Below are 25,760 nucleotides of genomic sequence, written 5' to 3' on the forward strand. Positions count from 1 at the left end.
ACTTGTAGCCTATGTATGTCCGCACACTCGATTTCACACACGTGTAAAAGAGCTATAATTTAGCAATGGATAACGTCATATGCTGCTGCAAATGATTGTAAAACAGTTTTTCGAGTGTGCGTTCGTGTCCACACACTCGCGTTGTTCATTCGCGATTGTACACACGTGTAAAAGAGCTATAATTAAGCAATGGATAACGTCATGAATTTTATCATGCTTATAAACAGTTTAGAGAACTGATGAGGATGTTATTTCAATTGTTATTCAAGCAAGGTATGTCTTATGAACACACTTCACCGATGAATGATGTCGTGGATAACTCGTTCGCTCTGCCCGACTCTGGCTTGTGGCGGGTTGCGGCGTTAGAGTGCCCTCTGGTGGACAAACTATGCAGCAGTGTTTCGTCTGTTTTTTAAAATATTCATTTATCGGCCATTATAAATGCCGATACCGATAGTTTGGAAAATGCCTAATATCGGCCGATAATATCAGCCCGCCGATATATCGGTCGGGCTCTAGTGTGTGTGTACTGTGTAAACATTCACCTCTGCTCCTGTTCCAGGTTACTCCCATTGGAAGGGCCAGGTGTTGACAGCCGATGAGCTGCATGTCCTCTACGAGGGCATCAAACTGAACAACGTGCACCACTATGACTACGTTCTGACAGGTACCCCCTTATAACATCATTAACCTTCACCACTATGACTACGTTCTGACAGGTACCCCCTTATAACATCATTAACCTTCACCACTATGACTACGTTCTGACAGGTACCCCCTTATAACATCATTAACCTTCACCACTATGACTACGTTCTGACAGTACACCTCTTATAACATCATTAACCTTCACCACTATGACTACGTTCTGACAGGTACCCCCTTATAACATCATTAACCTTCACCACTATGACTACGTTCTGACAGGTACCCCCTTATAACATCATTAACCTTCACCACTATGACTACGTTCTGACAGGTACCCCCTTATAACATCATTAACCTTCACCACTATGACTACGTTCTGACAGGTACCCCCTTATAACATCATTAACCTTCACCACTATGACTACGTTCTGACAGGTACCCCCTTATAACATCATTAACCTTCACCACTATGACTACGTTCTGACAGTACACCTCTTATAACATCATTAACCTTCACCACTATGACTACGTTCTGACAGGTACCCCCTTATAACATCATTAACCTTCACCACTATGACTACGTTCTGACAGGTACCCTCTTATAACATCATTAACCTTCACCACTATGACTACGTTCTGACAGGTACCCTCTTATAACATCATTAACCTTCACCACTATGACTACGTTCTGACAGGTACCCCCTTATAACATCATTAACCTTCACCACTATGACTACGTTCTGACAGGTACCCTCTTATAACATCATTAACCTTCACCACTATGACTACGTTCTGACAGTACACCTCTTATAACATCATTAACCTTCACCACTATGACTACGTTCTGACATTTGTATTTTAAACTCTTTTTATACATATTAATAACGTTTTACATTTTTAACCGTGAAAATAAATAAAATTATTCTTACACTTTATTGAACAAGTGCCTTATAACCAACAAAATGAATAAAATCACACTTAAAAGTGTGTTAAGTATGCTCCACAAAGTGCTTCAGTGTAGGGCTGTACGGTACGGACTAAAATGTATATCACGGTATGGTTTGAGGCATAGACGGTAACGGTATTATATCACGGTATGTTAATCTTATCTTCTAATTTCGATATAAATGCTTCTGAAGGGGTAAAATACTGGTTAGGCAGCTATTACTGTACTTTTGTATTACTAGGAAATATTTCACATAGTACAGAAGTATTTTAAGAATATTTATTGAGCAAAACTATAATAGAAAAAAATCCTAAATACATATATATATTTTTAAGTTTGGAAAATGCCTGCAGAAGCGATGTCTGAAATGCAGAGACAGCTTCACGCTACCAGCGTCTGTCTGTACGGTGAAGGAGAGCTCGTGAAGGGACTGTTGCCTGAGAGGAGGCAGTATCGCTGTCAAATCAGTCCCTGGGGAAAGTAACGTTGCACCGAATTGAAAAAGGAACTACGTTTTGTTACCATATTTTCAGTAGTTACGTGTAACTTTACTTTTTTCATTAAAAATAAGTTACTTTACTGTATGTACGCGTTACTTACTTTGTAACGCGTTACACACAACACTGTCTACCAGTCTCACGGTAACATCAAAATCCATTCACACCGGTGTACCCTCTATACTGTTTATACCGTACACCCCTAATCTGCACAAATATCACGTCAAGTGGCAGAGGTTGGAGGGGAAGTGACCTTTATTTGACCTGTGGATGACCTCTCCTAGCTCCTACTGCGTACTAGTCCCCTAGGACTCACCTGGTATCTGTGTCTGCTCAGGGTACTCCAGGGACACGTCCTTCCTGGAGATGGTGGTGGACATCATTCAGGAGCTGAAGAGGGCCAACCCCAGCCTGGTGTATGGTAAGTGTTCTGATGAATACTGGTTACTTATATTCCTTTTGAATGAAATAAATATTCTTAAGGTTCGGTCCCCAGTGACCTCAGCCTGTCTGTGAGCGTCCTTGAGCTAATCCGTCTCCATAAACACATGTATCAGTGAATGTATAAAGGAAGGTAGTAACATGACAAGCCCTGACCTGGCCACACTGAGGAGTACATGATCACCTTACTCATTGGCTACACTACTACGCTACACACTGCTGACCAATTGAACAAGCCTTTTGAACCCAGACCTGTTCCTGTTGTGGTACAGAACAGCTGGCAGTAGTGGGGTCAGACGATGAGGATAAGGATGTGTGAAGCACACAGGGAGCCGTCTCTCATGATGGACACACTGGACTGATGTGGCTTCAAGGACGTCTTATCTTACAGTGATTGTCAATTGGCAGTACTATTGCCTGTGGTACCTGGTAGACTAGATACCATGTGGCACCAGGTACGACCACAGTGGAAGGCCTGCTTAGACCAGACCAATACCAGCTCACTGACTCAGTGTGTGTCCTTTCAGTGTGTGACCCTGTGCTTGGAGATCATGGTTCCATGGTATGTTGGCACGAACACACACACACACACACACACACACACACAAATGCAAATCCACACACAAATGCAACTTATGGAACTTAAATAACTACAATTCAAGTAATGTGTGTGTGTGTGTGTGTGTGTGTGTGTGTGTGTGTGTGTGTGTTATAGTACGTTCCTGAAAACCTCCACCCCGTCTATAAGAACAAGGTGGTCCCGGTGGCTGACATCATCACTCCCAATCAGTTTGAAGCAGAGTGAGTAACGCTGATGATCACATGAATAACTGATGATACTACGTTGATCACATGAATAACTGATGATGCTACGTTGATCACATGAATAACTGATGATACTGCAGTCACCCTTTACGTTGATCACATGAATAACTGATGATACTACGTTGATCACATGAATAACTGATGATGCTGCAGTCACCCTCACGTTGATCACATGATGATGTTGTGACTGAATCGTGGGCGCGTTGCTAGTCTGTCTTAAAGTAATTTTTGAAGTTATTTAAAGGCAGCCATTTATTCTGTTAACGCTGGTATTTTATCCTATTTTTTACACTTAAATCATTTTCTATGGCCCACCTTGTTAAGGGCTGTTTCCTGTGGTCCACTTAGCCTTGTTAAGGGCTGTTTCCTGTGGTCCACTTAGCCTTGTTAAGGGCTGTTTCCTGTGGCCCACCTTGTTAAGGGCTGTTTCCTGTGGCCCACCTTGTTAAGGGCTGTTTCCTGTGGTCCACCTTGTTAAGGGCTGTTTCCTGTGGTCCACCTTGTTAAGGGCTGTTTCCTGTGGTCCACCTTGTTAAGGGCTGTTTCCTGTGGCCCACCTTGTTAAGGGCTGTTTCCTGTGGTCCACCTTGTTAAGGGCTGTTTCCTGTGGTCCACCTTGTTAAGGGCTGTTTCCTGTGGCCCACCTTGTTAAGGGCTGTTTCCTGTGGCCCACCTTGTTAAGGGCTGTTTCCTGTGGTCCACTTAGCCTTGTTAAGGGCTGTTTCCTGTGGTCCACCTTGTTAAGGGCTGTTTCCTGTGGTCCACCTTGTTAAGGGCTGTTTCCTGTGGTCCACTTAGCCTTGTTAAGGGCTGTTTCCTGTGGTCCACCTTGTTAAGGGCTGTTTCCTGTGGCCCACCTTGTTAAGGGCTGTTTCCTGTGGTCCACTTAGCCTTGTTAAGGGCTGTTTCCTGTGGTCCACCTTGTTAAGGGCTGTTTCCTGTGGCCCACCTTGTTAAGGGCTGTTTCCTGTGGTCCACTTAGCCTTGTTAAGGGCTGTTTCCTGTGGCCCACCTTGTTAAGGGCTGTTTCCTGTGTTCCACCTTGTTAAGGGCTGTTTCCTGACTCAGTGCCGTCCCTAGTGGGAGCTCTGATGTCTGAGAGACAGGAGCTCTGATGTCTGAGGGAGAGACAGGAGCTCTGATGTCTGAGGGAGAGACAGGAGCTCTGATGTCTGAGGGAGAGACAGGAGCTCTGATGTCTGAGAGACAGGAGCTCTGATGTCTGAGGGAGAGACAGGAGCTCTGATGTCTGAGAGACAGGAGCTCTGATGTCTGAGGGAGAGACAGGAGCTCTGATGTCTGAGAGACAGGAGCTCTGATGTCTGAGGGAGAGACAGGAGCTCTGATGTCTGAGAGACAGGAGCTCTGATGTCTGAGGGAGAGACAGGAGCTCTGATGTCTGAGAGAGAGACAGGAGCTCTGATGTCTGAGAGACAGGAGCTCTGATGTCTGAGGGAGAGACAGGAGCTCTGATGTCTGAGAGACAGGAGCTCTGATTTCTGAGGGAGAGACAGGAGCTCTGATGTCAGGAGCTCACCATCACACTGCTGCAACAGTAAGGGCCCTTTGACAAAGGCGCTTCCTCATCTTCCTTATTTATTATTTCTTTATTTTAATTGTAAGGTTTTCATTTATGCTTCAATAGAGTGGCTAATAATAATAATACATTTGATTCATATAGACACTTTACAAAATAACTTAAGAGCTTTAAGGGGGCCAGGGTGAGGTAGGTTGAAGAGCTGCTGTAGAGCTTTAAGGGGGCCAGGGGTGAGGTAGGTTGAAGGGGGCGGGGGTGAGGTAGGTTGAAGGGGCCAGGGGTGAGGTAGGTTGAAGGGGGCGGGGGTGAGGTAGGTTGAAGGGGGCCAGGGGTGAGGTAGGTTGAAGGGGGCGGGGGTGAGGTAGGTTGAAGGGGGCGGGGGTGAGGTAGGTTGAAGGGGCCGGGGGTGAGGTAGGTTGAAGGGGGCGGGGGTGAGGTAGGTTGAAGGGGCCGGGGGTGAGGTAGGTTGAAGGGGGCGGGGGTGAGGTAGGTTGAAGGGGGCGGGGGTGAGGTAGGTTGAAGGGGGCGGGGGTGAGGTAGGTTGAAGGGGGCGGGGGTGAGGTAGGTTGAAGGGGGCCAGGGGTGAGGTAGGTTGAAGGGGGCAGGGGTGAGGTATTTGGGATGTCGGGGGGGGAGCGTCCAGAGGGCCGGGGCTCGGTGGCCAGAGGTTTGCAGCCTGGTGCGGGTCGGATGTTCCACTTGTGTGTCACTCCTTTAGGTGTATGAGAGTCAAGAACCTGAGCTCGTTAGTAGTTGTTGGTGCGTTGTTTTCGACCTGAATGTCCATTAAATCTAAACATTGGTCGCCCAATCAATGTCCTCAACAAGTTACCCACTTGTTGCTCCCTTTTGGATCCGTACTTGTCCCCAGCTGACTCATTTTGACTCAGTCCTCTACCCATGAAGCCACTATGGAAGAAGAGCTTCTGTTAGCCTCATCCAGTGGCTGTGGAGGAACAATGGAGTAGATCACTGCTAACGCTGGCTTTGTGCTTTCTGTTTCAGGTTATTGACCGGGAAGAACATCAACACAGAGAAAGAGGCTGTGGAGGTGAGAGCCCTTCTACCTCCACCCTTTATAGCGTACCTCTGTGTGTGAGGAGGTGGCTTCTACTGACCTACCAGGTAGATGATGATGGTCTGTAACAGCAGTGGTAGGTAGATGATGATGGTCTGTAACAGCAGTGGTAGGTAGATGATGATGGTCTGTAACAGCAGTGGTAGGTAGATGATGATGGTCTGTAACAGCAGTGGTAGGTAGATGATGATGGTCTGTACCAGCAGTGGTAGGTAGATGATGATGGTCTGTACCAGCAGTGGTAGGTAGATGATGATGGTCTGTAACAGCAGTGGTAGGTAGATGATGATGGTCTGTACCAGCAGTGGTAGGTAGATGATGATGGTCTGTACCAGCAGTGGTAGGTAGATGATGATGGTCTGTAACAGCAGTGGTAGGTAGATGATGATGGTCTGTAACAGCAGTGGTAGGTAGATGATGATGGTCTGTACCAGCAGTGGTAGGTAGATGATGATGGTCTGTACCAGCAGTGGTAGGTAGACGGGGCCGCTGGGGCCTACTGGTTGGGGCCTTTAAACCCAAGAGCTCTCCCAGGCCCACGTCCACGCTGAAGGGCCCTTGGGCAAGGCCCCTCACCCCTCCCTGCTCCCCGGGCCCCGCTGTAACGGCTCGCTGCTCCGGGTCAGTGTGGGCTTCACCTCACTGTGTGGTCACTGTGTGTGTGTGTTCACTGTGTGTGTGTGTGTGTGTGTGTGTGTGGTCACTGTGTGTGTGTGTTCACTGTGTGTGTGTTCACCTCACTGTGTGGTCACTGTGTGTGTGTTCACTGTGTGTTCACTGTGTGTGTGTTCACTGTGTGTGTGTGTGTGTGTGTGTGTGTGTGTGTGTGTGTGTGTGTGTGTGTGTGTGTGTGTGTGTGTGTGTGTGTGTGTGTGTGTGTGTGTGTGTTCACTGTGTGTGTGTGTGTGTGTGTGTGTGTGTGTGTGTGTTCACTGTGTGTGTGTTCACTGTGTGTTCACTGTGTGTGTGTTCACTGTGTGTGTGTGTGTGTGTGTGTGTGTGTGTGTGTGTGTGTGTGTGTGTGTGTGTGTGTGTGTGTGTGTGTGTGTGTGTGTGTGTGTGTGTGTGTGTGTGTGTGTGTGTTCACTGTGTGTGTGTGTGTGTGTGTGTGTGTGTGTTCACTGTGTGTTCACTGTGTGTGTGTGTGTGTGTGTGTGTGTGTGTGTGTGTGTGTTCACTGTGTGTGTGTTCACTGTGTGTGTGTGTGTGTGTGTGTGTTCACTGTGTGTGTTCACTGTGTGTGTGTGTGTGTGTGTGTGTGTGTGTGTGTGTGTGTTCACTGTGTGTGTGTGTGTGTTCACTGTGTGTGTGTTCACTGTGTGTGTGTGTGTGTGTGTGTGTGTTCACTGTGTGTGTTCACTGTGTGTGTGTGTGTGTGTGTGTGTGTGTGTGTGTGTGTTCACTGTGTGTGTGTGTGTGTTCACTGTGTGTGTGTTCACTGTGTGTTCACTGTGTGTGTGTTCACTGTGTGTGTGTGTGTGTGTGTGTGTGTGTGTGTGTGTGTGTGTGTGTGTGTGTGTGTGTGTGTGTGTGTGTGTGTGTGTGTGTGTGTGTTCACTGTGTGTGTGTGTGTGTGTGTGTGTGTGTGTTCACTGTGTGTTCACTGTGTGTGTGTGTGTGTGTGTGTTCACTGTGTGTGTGTGTGTGTGTGTGTTCACTGTGTGTGTGTGTGTGTGTGTGTTCACTGTGTGTGTGTGTGTGTGTGTGTGTGTGTGTGTGTGTGTGTGTGTGTGTGTGTGTTCACTGTGTGTGTGTGTGTGTGTGTGTGTGTGTGTGTGTGTGTGTGTGTGTGTGTGTGTGTGTGTTCACTGTGTGTGTTCACTGTGTGTGTGTTCACTGTGTGTGTGTTCACTGTGTGTGTGTGTGTGTGTGTTCACTGTGTGTGTTCACTGTGTGTGTGTTCACTGTGTGTGTGTGTGTGTGTTCACTGTGTGTGTGTTCACTGTGTGTTCACTGTGTGTGTGTTCACTGTGTGTGTGTGTGTGTGTGTTCACTGTGTGTGTGTGTGTGTTCACTGTGTGTGTGTTCACTGTGTGTTCACTGTGTGTGTGTTCACTGTGTGTGTGTGTGTGTGTGTGTGTGTGTTCACTGTGTGTGTGTGTGTTCACTGTGTGTGTGTGTTCACTGTGTGTGTGTGTGTGTGTGTGTGTGTGTTCACTGTGTGCTCTGTGTGTGTTTCACTAATTCACAGATGGGATAAATGCAGAGACCAAATTCCTTGTATGTGTGAGCATACTTGGCCAAAAGAAAATAAAAAAAGTTGTCTTTGATTATGATGTGGATTGTAATGGTAGTATTATTTATTAGTTTATTTCACAGGGATAGTGCACAATAGTTAGTTATCTGTAGTCCACGGGCGGGAGGTGCACACCTCGTGTAACAAAGAGCGTCATTTAAAACATCAACACATAAGAGAGCAAAATTCAAATTAAATATTTCAAACTTGAATTTGGTCATTCATGGGCAGTCTGACTGCACTCAGTGCGTTCTTTGTCAAGAGATGATGTTTATGATAATATTGCAGTAGTGGTTAGGGTTAGTCGTCCTCTTCTGTACGCCGGTCATTGTCATTTATATTTTTTGTACGTGTTTCCATGTTAGGGGCCTTTGGCCCCTAACATGGAGGAGTCCCTCAGCCCTAACATGGAGGAGTCCCTCAGCCCTAACATGGAGGAGTCCCTCAGCCCTAACATGGAGGAGTCCCTCAGCCCTAACATGGAGGAGTCCCTCAGCCCTAACATGGAGGAGTCCCTCAGCCCTAACATGGAGGAGTCCCTCAGCCCTAACATGGAGGAGTCCCTCAGCCCTAACATGGAGGAGTCCCTAACATGGAGGAGTCTACTTAGAGACTACTTAGAAGTCCATGTTTTGTTAAAAACTCTGGTTATAATGATAGTGACCTACTAAGTAGATAATGATCTGGGATATAACAACAGTGATCTACAAAGCAGATAATTAAATGCTTTGTGTAGATAATGATCTACTTAGATAATCAAGTAGTTTTTCCAGTAGTGACCATCACATTACATCTTCAACCTTATCTGGGTGGGGTCGCTGCAGCTCCAGCAGGGGGCCCCAGACTTCCCTTTCCTGGGCGACATTGAGCAGCTCTGACGGGGGATCCTGAGGCGTTCCCAGGCCAGTGTTGAAATGTAATCTCTCCACCGAGTCCTGGATGCCTGGAACTCCTCCCTAGGGAGGCGCCCAGTGGGCATCCCCACCAGGCGAACCACCTCCACTGACACACAGCGGCTCTAATCCCAGTTCCTCACAGATGGCTGAGCTTCTCACCTTATCTCTAAGGGAGACGCCAGCCCCCCTCCTGAGAAAACCCATCTCTGCCGCTTGTACCCGCAATCTCATTATTTCGGTCATGACCCATCTTTAATGACCATAGGTGAGGGTAGGAACGAAAATGTACCGGTAGATAGAGAGCTTTGCCTTCCGGCTCAGCTCTCTTTTTGTCCCAGCAGTAAAGAGAATAAAATACCACTCAGATTCTCCGGCCAATCTCGTGCTCCATCTTCCCCTCACTCACCAACAAGGTAAGAGGTATTGGAACTCCTTCACGGGGGGTAAGGACTAATACCCGGAGTAGGTAATCCAGTCAGGGATTTATGAGTATCCCCAACCCGCCCGGTGCCTCAAGCCCTGGCAACTCTGGAGAAGAATAGAGTCCAACCCCTATCCCGGAGTACGGTACCAGAGCTGAGACTGTGCGTAGAGGTTAGCCCCACCAGATCTCACTGGTAGCGCTCCACCTCCCTCACAAGCTCCGGTTCCTTTCCCCAGTGAGGTGACGTTCCACGTCCCCAGAGCCAGCTTCTGCCGCTCGGGTCTGGTCCGTCAAGACCCCTGACCTTCACTACCACCCATGTGGCAGCGCACCGACCCCAGCGGGTCTTCCTGCAGGTGGTGGGCCCACAGGACGAAGGGGGGGGGGCTGCGTGCCACGTCGGGCTGTGCCCGACCGGGCTCAGTGGCAAACCCGGCCACCAGGCGCTCGTTTGGGCCTGGCTCCAGACGGGGGCCCTGGGCTTCCTCCGGGCAGGGTCTTCCATGGGGTCTTTGTGAACCTGGTTTGTTCTGTACTGACCTACTAGGTAGATAATGAAGGGGTTGTCGGTAGTGACCTACTAGGTAGATAATGAAGGGGTTGTCGGTAGTGACCTACTAGGTAGATAATGAAGGGGTTGTCCGGTAGTGACCTACTAGGTAGATAATGAAGGGGTTGTCCGGTAGTGACCTACTAGGTAGATAATGAAGGGGTTGTCAGTAGTGACCTACTAGGTAGATAATGAAGGGGTTGTCCGGTAGTCACCTACTAGGTAGATAATGAAGGGGTTGTCCGGTAGTGACCTACTAGGTAGATAATGAGGGGTTGTCCGGTAGTGACCTACTAGGTAGATAATGAAGGGGTTGGCAGTAGTGACCTACTAGGTAGATAATGAAGGGTTGTCCGGTAGTGACCTACTAGGTAGATAATGAAGGGGTTGTCCGGTAGTGACCTACTAGGTAGATAATGAAGGGGTTGGCGGTAGTGACCTACTAGGTAGATAATGAAGGGGTTGTCCGGTAGTGACCTACTAGGTAGATAATGAAGGGGTTGGCGGTAGTGACCTACTAGGTAGATAATGAAGGGGTTGTCCGGTAGTGTTATGACCGCATGGCTCAAGCATGACATAACAAATTGGGAGACACGCAGTGAAGTTTTTGTATATTTATTCAAAATATAGGCCCTAACAAGGAAGTTAAGTATCAGTGTAGATGGCAGCTTAACTATGTGTAGTGTGTTATGGACTGGTGTAGTGAGAATGTGCAACAAAACCAAAGTAAAGAAGAAAAGGGTTGGCAGCAGCAGCTGCTGTCACGCAGGCAGCGAGAGACCGACAGGCTGGATGTCTTCCTCCTTTTATAGGCCGATCAGGTCAATCAGGTGCACCTGCTGCGGAAAGGGAAGAGCCAAGTGGCCCAAGTAGGGAAGCAGCGCCTCCCCCACCACACAGGGGAAGGACACCTTCCCTGGCGTAACAGTAGTGACCTACTAGGTAGATAATGAAGGGGTTGTCCGGTAGTGACCTACTAGGTAGATAATGAGGGGTTGGCGGTAGTGACCTACTAGGTAGATAATGAGGGGTTGTCCGGTAGTGACCTACTAGGTAGATAATGAGGGGTTGTCCGGTAGTGACCTACTAGGTAGATAATGAAGGGGTTGTCCGGTAGTGACCTACTAGGTAGATAATGAGGGGTTGTCGGTAGTGACCTACTAGGTAGATAATGAAGGGGTTGTCTGGTAGTGACCTACTAGGTAGATAATGAGGGGTTGTCTGGTAGTGACCTACTAGGTAGATAATGAGGGGTTGTCCGGTAGTGACCTACTAGGTAGATAATGAAGGGGTTGTCCGGTAGTGACCTACTAGGTAGATAATGAGGGGTTGTCGGTAGTGACCTACTAGGTAGATAATGAAGGGGTTGTCTGGTAGTGACCTACTAGGTAGATAATGAGGGGTTGGCGGTAGTGACCTACTAGGTAGATAATGAGGGGTTGTCTGGTAGTGACCTACTAGGTAGATAATGAGGGGTTGGCGGTAGTGACCTACTAGGTAGATAATGAAGGGGTTGTCCGGTAGTGACCTACTAGGTAGATAATGAGGGGTTGGCGGTAGTGACCTACTAGGTAGATAATGAGGGGTTGTCTGGTAGTGACCTACTAGGTAGATAATGAGGGGTTGTCCGGTAGTGACCTACTAGGTAGATAATGAAGGGGTTGGTGGTAGTGACCTACTAGGTAGATAATGAGGGGTTGGTGGTAGTGACCTACTAGGTAGATAATGAGGGGTTGGCGGTAGTGACCTACTAGGTAGATAATGAGGGGTTGGCGGTAGTGACCATGTGACTCTACTTCCAGGTGATGGATCTGCTCCATGTGATGGGTCCAGACACAGTTGTCATCACCTCGTCTGACCTGCCCTCCAGACTTGGAGACCAGTTCCTGGTTTCTCTTGGAAGCCAACGCACTGGTAATTAGTTTGCTGCTCGTCGTCATCAATGTGTTTCTAGTCAACGTTGCTTTTTCTCATGCTTTGTTGTGTACGTTTGGATGTTTGCCTCCCTGTTTGTCTCTTGTTAGGCCGTTCTCCTCAGGGTAACTGAGGACTGGATAATGTTGTTAATGTTGAAGTCGTTCAAAGTGCTCCTTTGTGTCTGCGTGTGGTTGGATCTCCACCATGTGTTGCAATGCCAAGTAGGCAGCTCGGCCAGGCCTGTTGTGGGAGCATGTGCTCCAGTTCCACTGTGTGTTGATGTGTGCTGATGTGTGTTGATGTGTGCTGATGTGTGTTGTGTGTTGTGTGTTGATGTGTGTTGTGTGTTGATGTGTGTTGTGTTGATGTGTGTTGTGTTGATGTGTGTGTTGTGTGTTAGTCCACCCTGATGGTAGCTGGTCCACCCAGAGGGTGAGGATGGACGTGCCCAAGGTGGACGCTGTGTTCGTGGGCACTGGAGATCTCTTCGCTGCTATGCTGCTAGCATGGACACACCACTACCCCAATGACCTGAAGGTACACACACACACACACACACACACACACACCACTACCCCAATGACCTGAAGGTACACACACACACACACACACACACACACACCACTACCCCAATGACCTGAAGGTACACACACACACACACACACACACACACACACACACACACACACACACACACACACACACACACACACACACACACACACACACACACACAAACACACCACTATCCCAATGACCTGAAGGTACACACACACACACACACACATACCACTATCCCAATGACCTGAAGGTACACACACACACACACACACACACACACACACACACACACACACACACACACCACTATCCCAATGACCTGAAGGTATGGGACCACACACACACACACACACACACACACACACACACACACACACACACTGTTGTTGTTTATAATGGTTCTGTGTTGTTGTTTGTAATGGTTCTCTGTGTTGTTGTTGTTGTTGTTTGTAATGGTTCTGTGTTGTTGTTTATAATGGTTCTGTCTTGTTGTTTATAATGGTTCTGTGTTGTTTGTAATGGTTCTGTGTTGTTTGTAATGGTTCTGTGTAGTTATTTGTAATGGTTCTGTGTTGTTCTTTATAATGGTTCTGTGGTGTTTGTAATGGTTCTGTGGTGTTTGTAATGGTTCTGTGTTGTTGTTTGTAATGGTTCTGTGTTGTTGTTTATAATGGTTCTGTGTTGTTTGTAATGGTTCTGTGTTGTTTATAATGGTTCTGTGTTGTTGTTTGTAATGGTTCTGTGTTGTTGTTTATAATGGTTCTGTGTTGTTGTTTATAATGGTTCTGTGTTGTTGTTTATAATGGTTCTGTGTTGTTTGTAATGGTTCTGTGTTGTTGTTTATAATGGTTCTCTGTGTTGTTTATAATTGTTCTGTGTTGTTGTTTGTAATGGTTCTGTGTTGTTGTTTGTAATGGTTCTGTGTTGTTGTTTATAATGGTTCTGTGTTGTTGTTTGTAATGGTTCTGTGTTGTTGTTTGTAATGGTTCTGTGTTGTTGTTGTTTATAATGGTTCTGTGTTGTTGTTTGTAATGGTTCTGTGTTGTTGTTTGTAATGGTTCTGTGTTGTTGTTTATAATGGTTCTGTGTTGTTGTTTATAATGGTTCTCTGTGTTGTTTATAATGGTTCTGTGTTGTTGTTTGTAATGGTTCTGTGTTGTTGTTTATAATGGTTCTGTGTTGTTTGTAATGGTTCTCTGTGTTGTTGTTGTTTGTAATGGTTCTGTGTTGTTTGTAATGGTTCTGTGTAGTTATTTGTAATGGTTCTGTGTTGTTTGTAATGGTTCTGTGTTGTTTATAATGGTTCTGTGTTGTTGTTTATAATGGTTCTGTGTTGTTGTTTATAATGGTTCTGTGTTGTTTATAATGGTTCTGTCTTGTTGTTTATAATGGTTCTGTGTTGTTGTTTGTAATGGTTCTGTCTTGTTGTTTGTAATGGTTCTGTCTTGTTGTTTATAATGGTTCTGTGTTGTTGTTTATAATGGTTCTGTGTTGTTGTTTATAATGGTTCTGTGTTGTTTATAATGGTTCTCTGTGTTGTTTATAATGGTTCTGTGTTGTTGTTTATAATGGTTCTGTGTTGTTTATAATGGTTCTCTGTGTTGTTTATAATGGTTCTGTGTTGTTTGTAATGGTTCTGTGTTGTTGTTTATAATGGTTCTGTGTTGTTGTTTGTAATGGTTCTGTGTTGTTGTTTATAATGGTTCTGTGTTGTTTATAATGGTTCTCTGTGTTGTTTGTAATGGTTCTGTGTTGTTGTTTGTAATGGTTCTGTGTTGTTGTTTATAATGGGTCTGTCTTGTTGTTTATAATGGTTCTGTGTTGTTGTTTATAATGGTTCTGTGTTGTTGTTTATAATGGTTCTGTGTTGTTGTTTATAATGGTTCTGTGTTGTTGTTTATAATGGTTCTGTGTTGTTTATAATGGTTCTGTGTTGTTGTTTATAATGGTTCTGTGTTGTTGTTTATAATGGGTCTGTCTTGTTGTTTGTAATGGTTCTGTGTTGTTGTTTATAATGGTTCTGTGTTGTTTATAATGGTTCTGTGTTGTTTGTAATGGTTCTGTGTTGTTGTTTATAATGGTTCTGTGTTGTTTGTAATGGTTCTGTGTTGTTTATAATGGTTCTGTGTTGTTGTTTATAATGGTTCTGTGTTGTTGTTTATAATGGTTCTGTGTTGTTTATAATGGTTCTCTGTGTTGTTTATAATGGTTCTGTGTTGTTTGTAATGGTTCTGTGTTGTTGTTTATAATGGTTCTGTGTTGTTTATAATGGTTCTGTGTTGTTCTTTGTAATGGTTCTGTGTTGTTGTTTATAATGGTTCTGTGTTGTTGTTTATAATGGTTCTCTGTGTTGTTTATAATGGTTCTGTGTTGTTGTTTATAATGGTTCTGTGTTGTTGTTTATAATGGTTCTGTGTTGTTGTTTATAATGGTTCTCTGTGTTGTTTGTAATGGTTCTGTGTTGTTCTTTGTAATGGTTCTGTGTTGTTGTTTATAATGGTTCTGTGTTGTTGTTTATAATGGTTCTCTGTGTTGTTTATAATGGTTCTGTGTTGTTCTTTGTAATGGTTCTGTGTTGTTGTTTATAATGGTTCTGTGTTGTTGTTTATAATGGTTCTCTGTGTTGTTTATAATGGTTCTCTGTGTTGTTTATAATGGTTCTGTGTTGTTGTTTATAATGGTTCTGTGTTGTTGTTTATAATGGTTCTGTGTTGTTGTTTATAATGGTTCTCTGTGTTGTTTGTAATGGTTCTGTGTTGTTGTTTATAATGGTTCTCTGTGTTGTTTGTAATGGTTCTGTGTTGTTGTTTATAATGGTTCTCTGTGTTGTTTATAATGGTTCTGTGTTGTTGTTTATAATGGTTCTCTGTGTTGTTTATAATGGTTCTCTGTGTTGTTTGTAATGGTTCTGTGTTGTTGTTTATAATGGTTCTGTGTGTTGTTTGTAATGGTTCTCCGGTGTGTTCTGCAGACAGCCTGTGAGAAGACCTTCTCAGTCATGCACCATGTCATCCAGAGGACCATATCTTACGCGCACGGTGAGACCAGGGAGCTGTGAGTTGTGTGTGTGGGCTGTCGTCCATAGGTCTAAGATGTGAGTGTAGCCCTTGTGTTTATGTTTATATGTACGTTAGGGGCTGACCGCTATAGGTCTAAGATGTGAGTGTAGCCCTGGTGTTTATGTTTATATGTACGTTAGGGGCTGTGCTCCATAGGTCTAAGATGTGAGTGTAGCCCTGGTGTTTATGTTTATATGTACGTTAGGGGCTGTGCTCCATAGGTCTAAGATGTGAGTGTAGCCCTGGTGTTTATGTTTATATGTACGTTAGGGGCTGACCGCTATAGGTCTAAGATGTGAGTGTAGCCCTGGTGTTTATGTTTATATGCTAAAGTTTAAATGCAGGCAGCTCTTTGCAGACTTGCTAGACACAGAACTGTGAAGGCACTACGGGTTCCAGAATTAGCACGGCTAGGTACTTTAGTCTAGTGCAGTTTTAGTTGACGTGGACAAACGATATACTACTGTTGCCTACGATGCAGTTTGGTAGTGTGGAGATGCGTACGGAGAGACAGCAGGAACAGCATTTTTTAACGTAAAGGAGTTTGCAGTACAGTCCAGAATGTGTTGAGGTGCAGATGGATGTGTGTGTGAACACACAGGCCTGCCCGACAGCGTTTCCCCCGGTGTCCAACTGGTCTGAAATGCACCTCACACTTGATGAGCTTCACTTTGTCTCTATCTGTATGTGAGGTGGTGTACTATGTGAGAGCAGTGACCTGTCTCTCTCTGTATGTGAGGTGGTGTACTATGTGAGAGCAGTGACCTGACCTGTCTCTCTCTGTATGTGAGGTGGTGTACTATGTGAGAGCAGTGACCTGACCTGTCTCTATCTGTATGTGAGGTACTATGTGAGAGCAGTGACCTGACCTGTCTCTATCTGTATGTGAGGTGGTGTACTATGTGAGAGCAGTGACCTGACCTGTCTCTCTCTGTATGTGAGGTACTATGTGAGAGCAGTGACCTGACCTGTCTCTCTCTGTATGTGAGGTACTATGTGAGAGCAGTGACCTGTCTCTCTCTGTATGTGAGGTACTATGTGAGAGCAGTGACCTGACCTCTCTGTTCCAGAGCTGGCGGGCCCCGGCAGCCGGCCCAGCCCGCCCCAGCTGGAGCTGCGGATGGTCCAGAGCAAAGCGGACATAGAGGACCCGGCCATCGTCATGAGGGCCACCGTCATATCCTAACATCGACACCTCCCCCCTGGGACTCATCACCTTACAGCCCTGAAGAGAACCCTGCTGTTCCTCACGGCTCTCCGTCCCCCATAGTAGAACCTTCAGTCCGTTGTCGCCCGTACAAAAGCTTTCCTTCTGTGGTACACGACCCCCCCACTAGCTCCCACCCCAGCACCCTTATATGTGACACTTTATCCTTAAGCAGTGCCGTAGATTGAATGTTAGCTGAAGAGGTTGTAGTGTAGTTAACCCATCGTAGCTGTGCCACCATTCTTGTGTGAAGATTGCAAAAGTTGACCGCAAAGTCTTTCGCAACAACACATTCCAAGACCTTGGTGAAGCGACCAGTGACCAGGACCAAGGTTCAGGAGCGGGGGCGCTAGCTCGGTCGCTAACTGAAGACTAAATGGTCAAAATGGCGTCTATCCTTTGTGTTGACCAATACCCCCCCACCCCTTTTAAACCCCTGAAGAAGAAATTATGACCAATTTCCACACTCCTCATCCTCATCAAAACAAAAGAAAGGAGAAAAATAGATGCACAATGTATAGTTGATGTATAGATGTTGTACTATAACTGTATTGGACCATTTCTATATCTTCAATGAGACCTGTCTGTTGGACCATTGATGCTAGTTTACTATAGACCACACATACACGATATCAGCTGGTGGGCCCACCTGCCTCTGATGCAGTGAGGCTGGCTGTCCACTAGTCTCTAGTCCGTTTTGTGGTTTTATAGTTGTGAAAAAGGCTAGTCGTGAACATAGTCCTCTCACAGCACATCTTAAGGAAGATCCCATTGAGCAAAAAAAAGTTACCTGAGCCCTCATTGGTCAATTTATCTTGAATAAGCCAATCAAAACTCTGCTTTGTCTGTGTCATGACCCGCCCCATGTGCAGTGCTGTCTGGAGATGGGCCCAGAAGTGTCTCTGTTGTGGTGCGTTTATGGTTGTGCATCGTTGGTTCTGTGCCACCAAAATGATTTCTCCTCACAAATAGCTCCTGGTCATTTCCACCGCCTGCAGGAATGAACCGGAAGTCATAGCAGGCTAGTCAGCGGGCCAATCGCAGTCCTCACGCAGAAGCATACCAATCCCCCTCTCAGACCCTGGAGGAAGAAGTGTTCTCTGAGTCACGTGTTCACACACTCTGGGCCTCTTCTGAAAGGGCTGCCAAATCACTGGAACCAAGATAATTCACCTAGTCACAAAGTACAAGTAGCACTCAAAGTAAAGGCAATACTCATTATTCTTGATCCGTGGGCAGAAAACAACAACAATATCAGTTGATTTTCTAACTTTATTTAGAATAATTCCCGGTGGAGGGGGCAGAGCGAGATGGGGAGATATGGGATGGTGGCCTGATGCCCATGATGTCGTGAGACGCAGCCTGTGCCTTAATCCAACATGCTACCAGGGCACCCTGGAAATTAAGATTTGACTGATTTGACTGTTGGCATGGTAACCGTCAAATAAAAGTCCCCTCATCCCTTCCTTCCTTACTGACCGGCTGGAGCGTTGACGAGACGCCTTCGGACCATCAGCTTCCTGCTTCAGTCCTTTCACGTCCCGGAGACGTGAGCCTTTTGCTGCCTTTACTTCTTATTCTTGTTGCTTCCTTCCTAAAACAAAACGTAAAGCAAAATGGCCTGCAGGGTTAAGGCTCACGAGACTCAACTGAATCCATTTTCAGGAATCAGACAAACTGAATTTGCATCACTTGAGGCTTTTAAACCAGATGTGGGGCCTGGTGTCACAGGCTCAGTGTCAGGCTAGTGAGGAGACCTCTCTGTACTTCTGTTGATCCACTGGGATCACAGACTTCTACAACACACCAGTAACCCGTCAGAGAGGAGGAGTGTAAGCCTTCAGTCAGATTAGACTACAAATCCCCAAGTCGTTACTCAGAAAAGAGCAAATGTTCTTTCTGAATAGCTGTCGAACTAAAGGGGATGTGAATAAGCCCTGTCTGTGTGTCAGTGTAGGCTAAAGCTGTTCCCCAGTAAGGCTCAATCACCCTTGTCTAATGGAAAATAAATTGCAGGCTCCCCTCTAAAATAGCAGGAGGCAGTGCGTGTTACTCTGATAATCATATCACATTACGGCCGCCAGCAGTGACTGCCACATTAAAAACGGTCCGCAGTGTTTGTCCACCCATGATGGACACGTGCAGGGTCCAATCACCAACCATGATGACCGCTGGATTAGCTCCAAAACATGTCAAACTTTGTCATGTAACTAAGAGGGTCTTTTTGGGGCAGGTGTGAATGTTTTTTTTTTATTCTGTTAGTGTGTGTGTTTATAGTTATGTGCCTGTCCGAGGTGTGTGTGTGTGTGTGTGTGTGTGTGTGTGTGTGTGTGTGTGTGTGTGTGTGTGTGTGTGTGTGTGTGTGTGTGTGTGTGTGTGTGTGTGTGTGTGTGTGTGTGTGTGTGTGAATACCTAACTTATTATGCTCACAGGGTCTGTTAAGTGTGTACATTTTTATGTACGTATGTGTGGTTGTGTGTGTGTGTTTGCTTGTTCATGGGACAGATAGAGCTGAGGACCAGCTGGATACAGGGACAAAGAGGAGAGAGGAGATAGGATACAGGGACAAAGAGGAGAGAGGAGATAGAGCTGAGAAGGGACAAAGAGGAGAGAGGAGGAGGGTAGGATGAGGAAGGGGATGTTAAAGTGGGTGATGAGGAGCATTCAGAGGACAATCATTCTGGGCTACAGATTGTTGCATAGCATAACACAATATACGTGTTTCATCATGGTTACAACCATAGGAAAACAGAGGACTACTTAGTTTAAATCTGATCTGAAGTATTGGTCACGTCTGAATCTCATCATCCCTCTTTGGTCTCTTCTCCTCCCGCTGGTTCAGCTCCCCACACTGTAACGGCCCTTAACAAGATGTTTATATATTTAATAGAATGTCCTTAATCAATTCCCATATTGCCAGGGTAAAATGTTGACTAAAAGTAAGGCGTTAAGGCCAAATACATTGCATGTATTAGGTATTGTTTAACATAACCAGAATGAAGGTAGTGATGATATCTTACAATGACTTGAATAAATAGCAGTCTCTTGAACAGCTCGAGGCTGTCAGCCTCCCTCAGCAGCAGGTGTTGATGAAGGAATTAGAAAACAGCAAAGACATTGCAATCATGAAAGTCCAATGGGTGTCTATTCAATTAGCAATAAATGCACATATCATCACGGGCCAGGTATAGCTCCTTCTGTCTCGCTGTGTCTCCTTTGGTCGTTCCTCCTCGTCTCCTCTGGCGTCAACGCATCGTGCCATCCCGTTCCTGTTCTTGGTGGCGAAATAACTGTGAAAAAATAAAAAACAGAAAAAAACCTAAATTCAATGAAGACGTGTAATAATCAGTGTTTGGTAACTGTTTCTAGTGCTTTTGTTTTTGGAGCGTTACGAGTATTTTCTAACATGTTACAATAAAAGATTGTAGTGTACAAATTTACATTTATAAAGTATATTATGTATAGATATATATGAAAAATGTATGTTCTGATGCAATAAAGAGACTAAGAGTAAAAGAATCGGTGAAACCTGTGTTTATTGTCTTTATGACTGAAACAGGGATTGTGTTCTGCTAAAACACAATCTATATAGAAACATGAAAATAACTTTACTGAGGTCTATTTAGTGAGGTCTACAAGAGGCACAACTCCATTCATTCAAATCCTTTGGAAATTGACAAGTGCTCTCTCTCCTCCTAACCCCGTCAGTGTTTCATTGTGGGGGTGCTATCCTCTCTGGTCTCCTAACCCCGTCAGTGTTTCATTGTGGGGGTGCTATCCTCTCTCCTAACCCCGTCAGTGTTTCATTGTGGGGGTGCTATCCTCTCTCTCTCCTAACCCCGTCAGTGTTTCATTGTGGGGGTGCTATCCTCTCTCCTAACCCCGTCAGTGTTTCATTGTGGGGGTGCTATCCTCTCTCTCCTAACCCCGTCAGTGTTTCATTGTGGGGGTGCTACCCTCTCTCTCTCCTAACCCCGTCAGTGTTTCATTGTGGGGGTGCTATCCTCTCTCTCCTAACCCCGTCAGTGTTTCATTGTGGGGGTGCTATCCTCTCTCCTAACCCCGTCAGTGTTTCATTGTGGGGGTGCTATCCTCTCTCCTAACCCCGTCAGTGTTTCATTGTGGGGGTGCTATCCTCTCTCTCCTAACCCCGTCAGTGTTTCATTGTGGGGGTGCTATCCTCTCTCCTAACCCCGTCAGTGTTTCATTGTGGGGGTGCTATCCTCTCTCTCCTAACCCCGTCAGTGTTTCATTGTGGGGGTGCTATCCTCTCTCCTAACCCCGTCAGTGTTTCATTGTGGGGGTGCTATCCTCTCTCTCTCCTAACCCCGTCAGTGTTTCATTGTGGGGGTGCAGGCTCCCTGTGAACAGCCCTGGTAACCCTATCAGCCAATAAGAGGTCATGTATGCCAAAGGGTGCTTCACCTGTCTAGGGACTCCTCTGATGCATTGTGCTATCAGACCCAACCTGGTCTATGAATGAATGACACACGCTGGCTTCATTACTGATTACCTCAAGCCACGTGACATGTTGACTTAAGAGGAACACTGCCTGGTGTTTACAGTACTCTGTACATGACTGTAAACACCTTAATGACATGTTGACTTAAGAGGAACACCGACTGGTGTTTACAGTACTCTGTACATGACTGTAAACACCTTAATGACATGTTGACTTAAGAGGAACACCCACTGGTGTTTACAGTACTCTGTACATGACTGTAAACACCTTAATGACATGTTGACTTAAGAGGAACACTGCCTGGTGTTTACAGTACTCTGTACATGACTGTAAACACCTTAATGACATGTTGACTTAAGAGGAACACTGACTGGTGTTTACAGTACTCTGTACATGACTGTAAACACCTTAATGACATGTTGACTTAAGAGGAACACTGACTGGTGTTTACAGTACTCTGTACATGACTGTAAACACCTTAATGACATGTTGACTTAAGAGGAACACTGCCTGGTGTTTACAGTACTCTGTACATGACTGTAAACACCTTAATGACATGTTGACTTAAGAGGAACACTGACTGGTGTTTACAGTACTCTGTACATGACTGTAAACACCTTAATGACATGTTGACTTAAGAGGAACACTGCCTGGTGTTTACAGTACTCTGTACATGACTGTAAACACCTTAATGACATGTTGACTTAAGAGGAACACTGACTGGTGTTTACAGTACTCTGTACATGACTGTAAACACCTTAATGACATGTTGACTTAAGAGGAACACTGCCTGGTGTTTACAGTACTCTGTACATGACTGTAAACACCTTAATGACATGTTGACTTAAGAGGAACACTGCCTGGTGTTTACAGTACTCTGTACATGACTGTAAACACCTTAATGACATGTTGACTTAAGAGGAACACTGACTGGTGTTTACAGTACTCTGTACATGACTGTAAACACCTTAATGACATGTTGACTTAAGAGGAACACTGCCTGGTGTCTACAGTACTCTGTACATGACTGTAAACACCTTAATGACATGTTGACTTAAGAGGAACACTGACTGGTGTTTACAGTACTCTGTACATGACTGTAAACACCTTAATGACATGTTGACTTAAGAGGAACACCGACTGGTGTTTACAGTACTCTGTACATGACTGTAAACACCTTAATGACATGTTGACTTAAGAGGAACACTGACTGGTGTTTACAGTACTCTGTACATGACTGTAAACACCTTAATGACATGTTGACTTAAGAGGAACACTGACTGGTGTTTACAGTACTCTGTACATGACTGTAAACACCTTAATGACACGTTGACTTAAGAGGAACACCGACTGGTGTTTACAGTACTCTGTACATGACTGTAAACACCTTAATGACATGTTGACTTAAGAGGAACACTGCCTGGTGTTTACAGTACTCTGTACATGACTGTAAACACCTTAATGACATGTTGACTTAAGAGGAACACTGACTGGTGTTTACAGTACTCTGTACATGACTGTAAACACCTTAATGACATGTTGACTTAAGAGGAACACTGACTGGTGTTTACAGTACTCTGTACATGACTGTAAACACCTTAATGACATGTTGACTTAAGAGGAACACTGACTGGTGTTTACAGTACTCTGTACATGACTGTAAACACCTTAATGACATGTTGACTTAAGAGGAACACTGACTGGTGTTTACAGTACTCTGTACATGACTGTAAACACCTTAATGACACGTTGACTTAAGAGGAACACTGACTGGTGTTTACAGTACTCTGTACATGACTGTAAACACCTTAATGACATGTTGACTTAAGAGGAACACTGACTGGTGTTTACAGTACTCTGTACATGACTGTAAACACCTTAATGACATGTTGACTTAAGAGGAACACTGACTGGTGTTTACAGTACTCTGTACATGACTGTAAACACCTTAATGACATGTTGACTTAAGAGGAACACCGACTGGTGTTTACAGTACTCTGTACATGTGTTCAGGATGTGACAGTCGGGTTCCTCTGTTCTCTAGTACTGCGGTCCCCCTGACTGGGACCAGGGCCGTGTGGACTGGGACCAGGGCCGTGTGGACCAGGGACCAGGGCCGTGTGGACCAGGGCCGTGTGGACCAGGGCCGTGTGGACCAGGGCCGTGTGGACTGGGACCAGGGCCGTGTGGACCAGGGCCGTGTGGACCAGGGCCGTGTGGACCAGGGCCGTGTGGACTGGGACCAGGGCCGTGTGGACCAGGGACCAGGGCCGTGTGGACTGGGACCAGGGCTGTGTGGACCAGGGCCGTGTGGACCAGGGCCGTGAGGACCAGGGCCGTGTGGACCAGGGCCGTGTGGACCAGGGCCGTGTGGACCAGGGCCGTGAGGACTGGGACCAGGGCTGTGTGGACCAGGGCCGTGTGGACCAGGGCCGTGTGGACCAGGGCCGTGTGGACCAGGGCCGTGTGGACTGGGACCAGGGCCGTGTGGACCAGGGCCGTGTGGACCAGGGCCGTGTGGACCAGGGCCGTGTGGACCAGGGCCGTGTGGACTGGGACCAGGGCCGTGTGGACCAGGGCCGTGTGGACCAGGGCCGTGTGGACCAGGGCCGTGTGGACTGGGACCAGGGCCGTGTGGACCAGGGACCAGGGCCGTGTGGACTGGGACCAGGGCTGTGTGGACCAGGGCCGTGAGGACCAGGGCCGTGTGGACCAGGGCTGTGAGGACCAGGGACCAGGGCCGTGTGGACCAGGGCTGTGAGGACCAGGGACCAGGGCCGTGTGGACCAGGGCCGTGTGGACCAGGGCCGTGTGGACCAGGGACCAGGGCCGTGTGGACCAGGGCCGTGTGGACCAGGGCAGTGTGGACTGGGACCAGGGCCGTGTGGACTGGGACCAGGGCCGTGTGGACCAGGGCTGTGAGGACCAGGGACCAGGGCCATGTGGACCAGGGCAGTGTGGACCAGGGCCGTGTGGACCAGGGCAGTGTGGACCAGGGCCGTGTGGACCAGGGCCGTGTGGACCAGGGCCGTCTGGACCAGGGCCGTGTGGACCAGGGCCGTGTGGACCAGGGCCGTGAGGACCAGGGCCGTGTGGACCAGGGCCGTGTGGACCAGGGCCGTGTGGACCAGGGCCGTGTGGACCAGGGCCGTGTGGACCAGGGACCAGGGCCGTGTGGACCAGGGCCGTGTGGACTGGGACCAGGGCCGTGTGGACCAGGGCCGTGTGGACAGGGACCAGGGCCGTCTGGACCAGGGCCGTGTGGACCAGGGCCGTGTGGACCAGGGCCGTGAGGACCAGGGCCGTGTGGACCAGGGCCGTGTGGACCAGGGCCGTGTGGACCAGGGCCGTGTGGACCAGGGCCGTGTGGACCAGGGACCAGGGCCGTGTGGACCAGGGCCGTGTGGACTGGGACCAGGGCCGTGTGGACCAGGGCCGTGTGGACCAGGGCCGTGTGGACCAGGGCCGTGTGGACAGGGACCAGGGCCGTGTGGACTGGGACCAGGGCCGTGTGGACCAGGGCCGTGTGGACCAGGGCCGTGTGGACCAGGGCCGTGTGGACCAGGGCCGTGTGGACCAGGGCCGTGTGGACCAGGGCCATGTGGACCAGGGCCGTGTGGACTGGGACCAGGGCCGTGTGGACCAGGGCTGTGAGGACCAGGGACCAGGGCCATGTGGACCAGGGCAGTGTGGACCAGGGCCGTGTGGACCAGGGCCGTGTGGACCAGGGCCGTGTGGACCAGGGCCGTGTGGACTGGGACCAGGGCCGTGTGGACCAGGGCCGTGTGGACCAGGGCCGTGTGGACCAGGGCCGTGTGGACCAGGGACCAGGGCCGTGTGGACCAGGGCCGTGTGGACTGGGACCAGGGCCGTGTGGACCAGGGCCGTGTGGACCAGGGCCGTGTGGACCAGGGCCGTGTGGACCAGGGCCGTGAGGACCAGGGCCGTGAGGACCAGGGCCGTGTGGACCAGGGCCGTGTGGACCAGGGACCAGGGCCGTGTGGACCAGGGCCGTGTGGACTGGGACCAGGGCCGTGTGGACCAGGGCCGTGTGGACCAGGGCCGTGTGGACTGGGACCAGGGCCGTGAGGACCAGGGCCGTGAGGACCAGGGCCGTGTGGACCAGGGCCGTGAGGACCAGGGCCGTGTGGACCGGGACCAGCTCCATGGTGGCTTCCTGGTTGGAGAGAAGCTCTCCTATAGGGCGTCATGTCTGAGACACGCCCCCTCTGCACACGCTGTGGTTAAGAAGAGCTTCAGCGCTCCTCAACACAAGGAGAAATAAACACAACTACTGAGATTATCAGTAATAATTATGATTACTATGAGAAGGGCATTCATCACATTAACAATAATAATAAGATTATAAAATGATAATACAAACCAATGTGTGCTTGTGTGTGTGCGTGCATGTGTGTGGCTTGAGTGTGTTTCAAAGTTCACTATAGTTTTGACACTTGCCTATGTGGCAACAAG

At 47.4% G+C, this 25,760-nt stretch overlaps 1 protein-coding gene across 1 annotated transcript in view; it reads left to right on the forward strand.

Moving 5' to 3' along the window:
- The window catches only part of pdxkb (pyridoxal (pyridoxine, vitamin B6) kinase b), a gene marked incomplete at both ends in the record, with an annotated part of 28,370 nt that extends 11,569 nt beyond the window's left edge, over window positions 1–16,801 (forward strand). Inside the window, 9 exons of the mRNA XM_084470465.1 lie at window positions 563–667; window positions 2,429–2,512; window positions 3,060–3,094; window positions 3,248–3,333; window positions 5,900–5,945; window positions 11,881–11,992; window positions 12,396–12,532; window positions 15,528–15,594; window positions 16,686–16,801. Coding sequence (XP_084326591.1) covers window positions 563–667; window positions 2,429–2,512; window positions 3,060–3,094; window positions 3,248–3,333; window positions 5,900–5,945; window positions 11,881–11,992; window positions 12,396–12,532; window positions 15,528–15,594; window positions 16,686–16,801 — 788 coding nt within the window. The remainder of the gene's footprint in view (window positions 1–562; window positions 668–2,428; window positions 2,513–3,059; window positions 3,095–3,247; window positions 3,334–5,899; window positions 5,946–11,880; window positions 11,993–12,395; window positions 12,533–15,527; window positions 15,595–16,685) is intronic.
- Between the last annotated feature and the right edge of the window lie 8,959 nt (window positions 16,802–25,760).

The sequence above is a fragment of the Micromesistius poutassou genome (genome assembly GCF_964030765.1).
Source record: "Micromesistius poutassou genome assembly, chromosome: 7".
Lineage (NCBI taxonomy): Eukaryota > Metazoa > Chordata > Actinopteri > Gadiformes > Gadidae > Micromesistius > Micromesistius poutassou.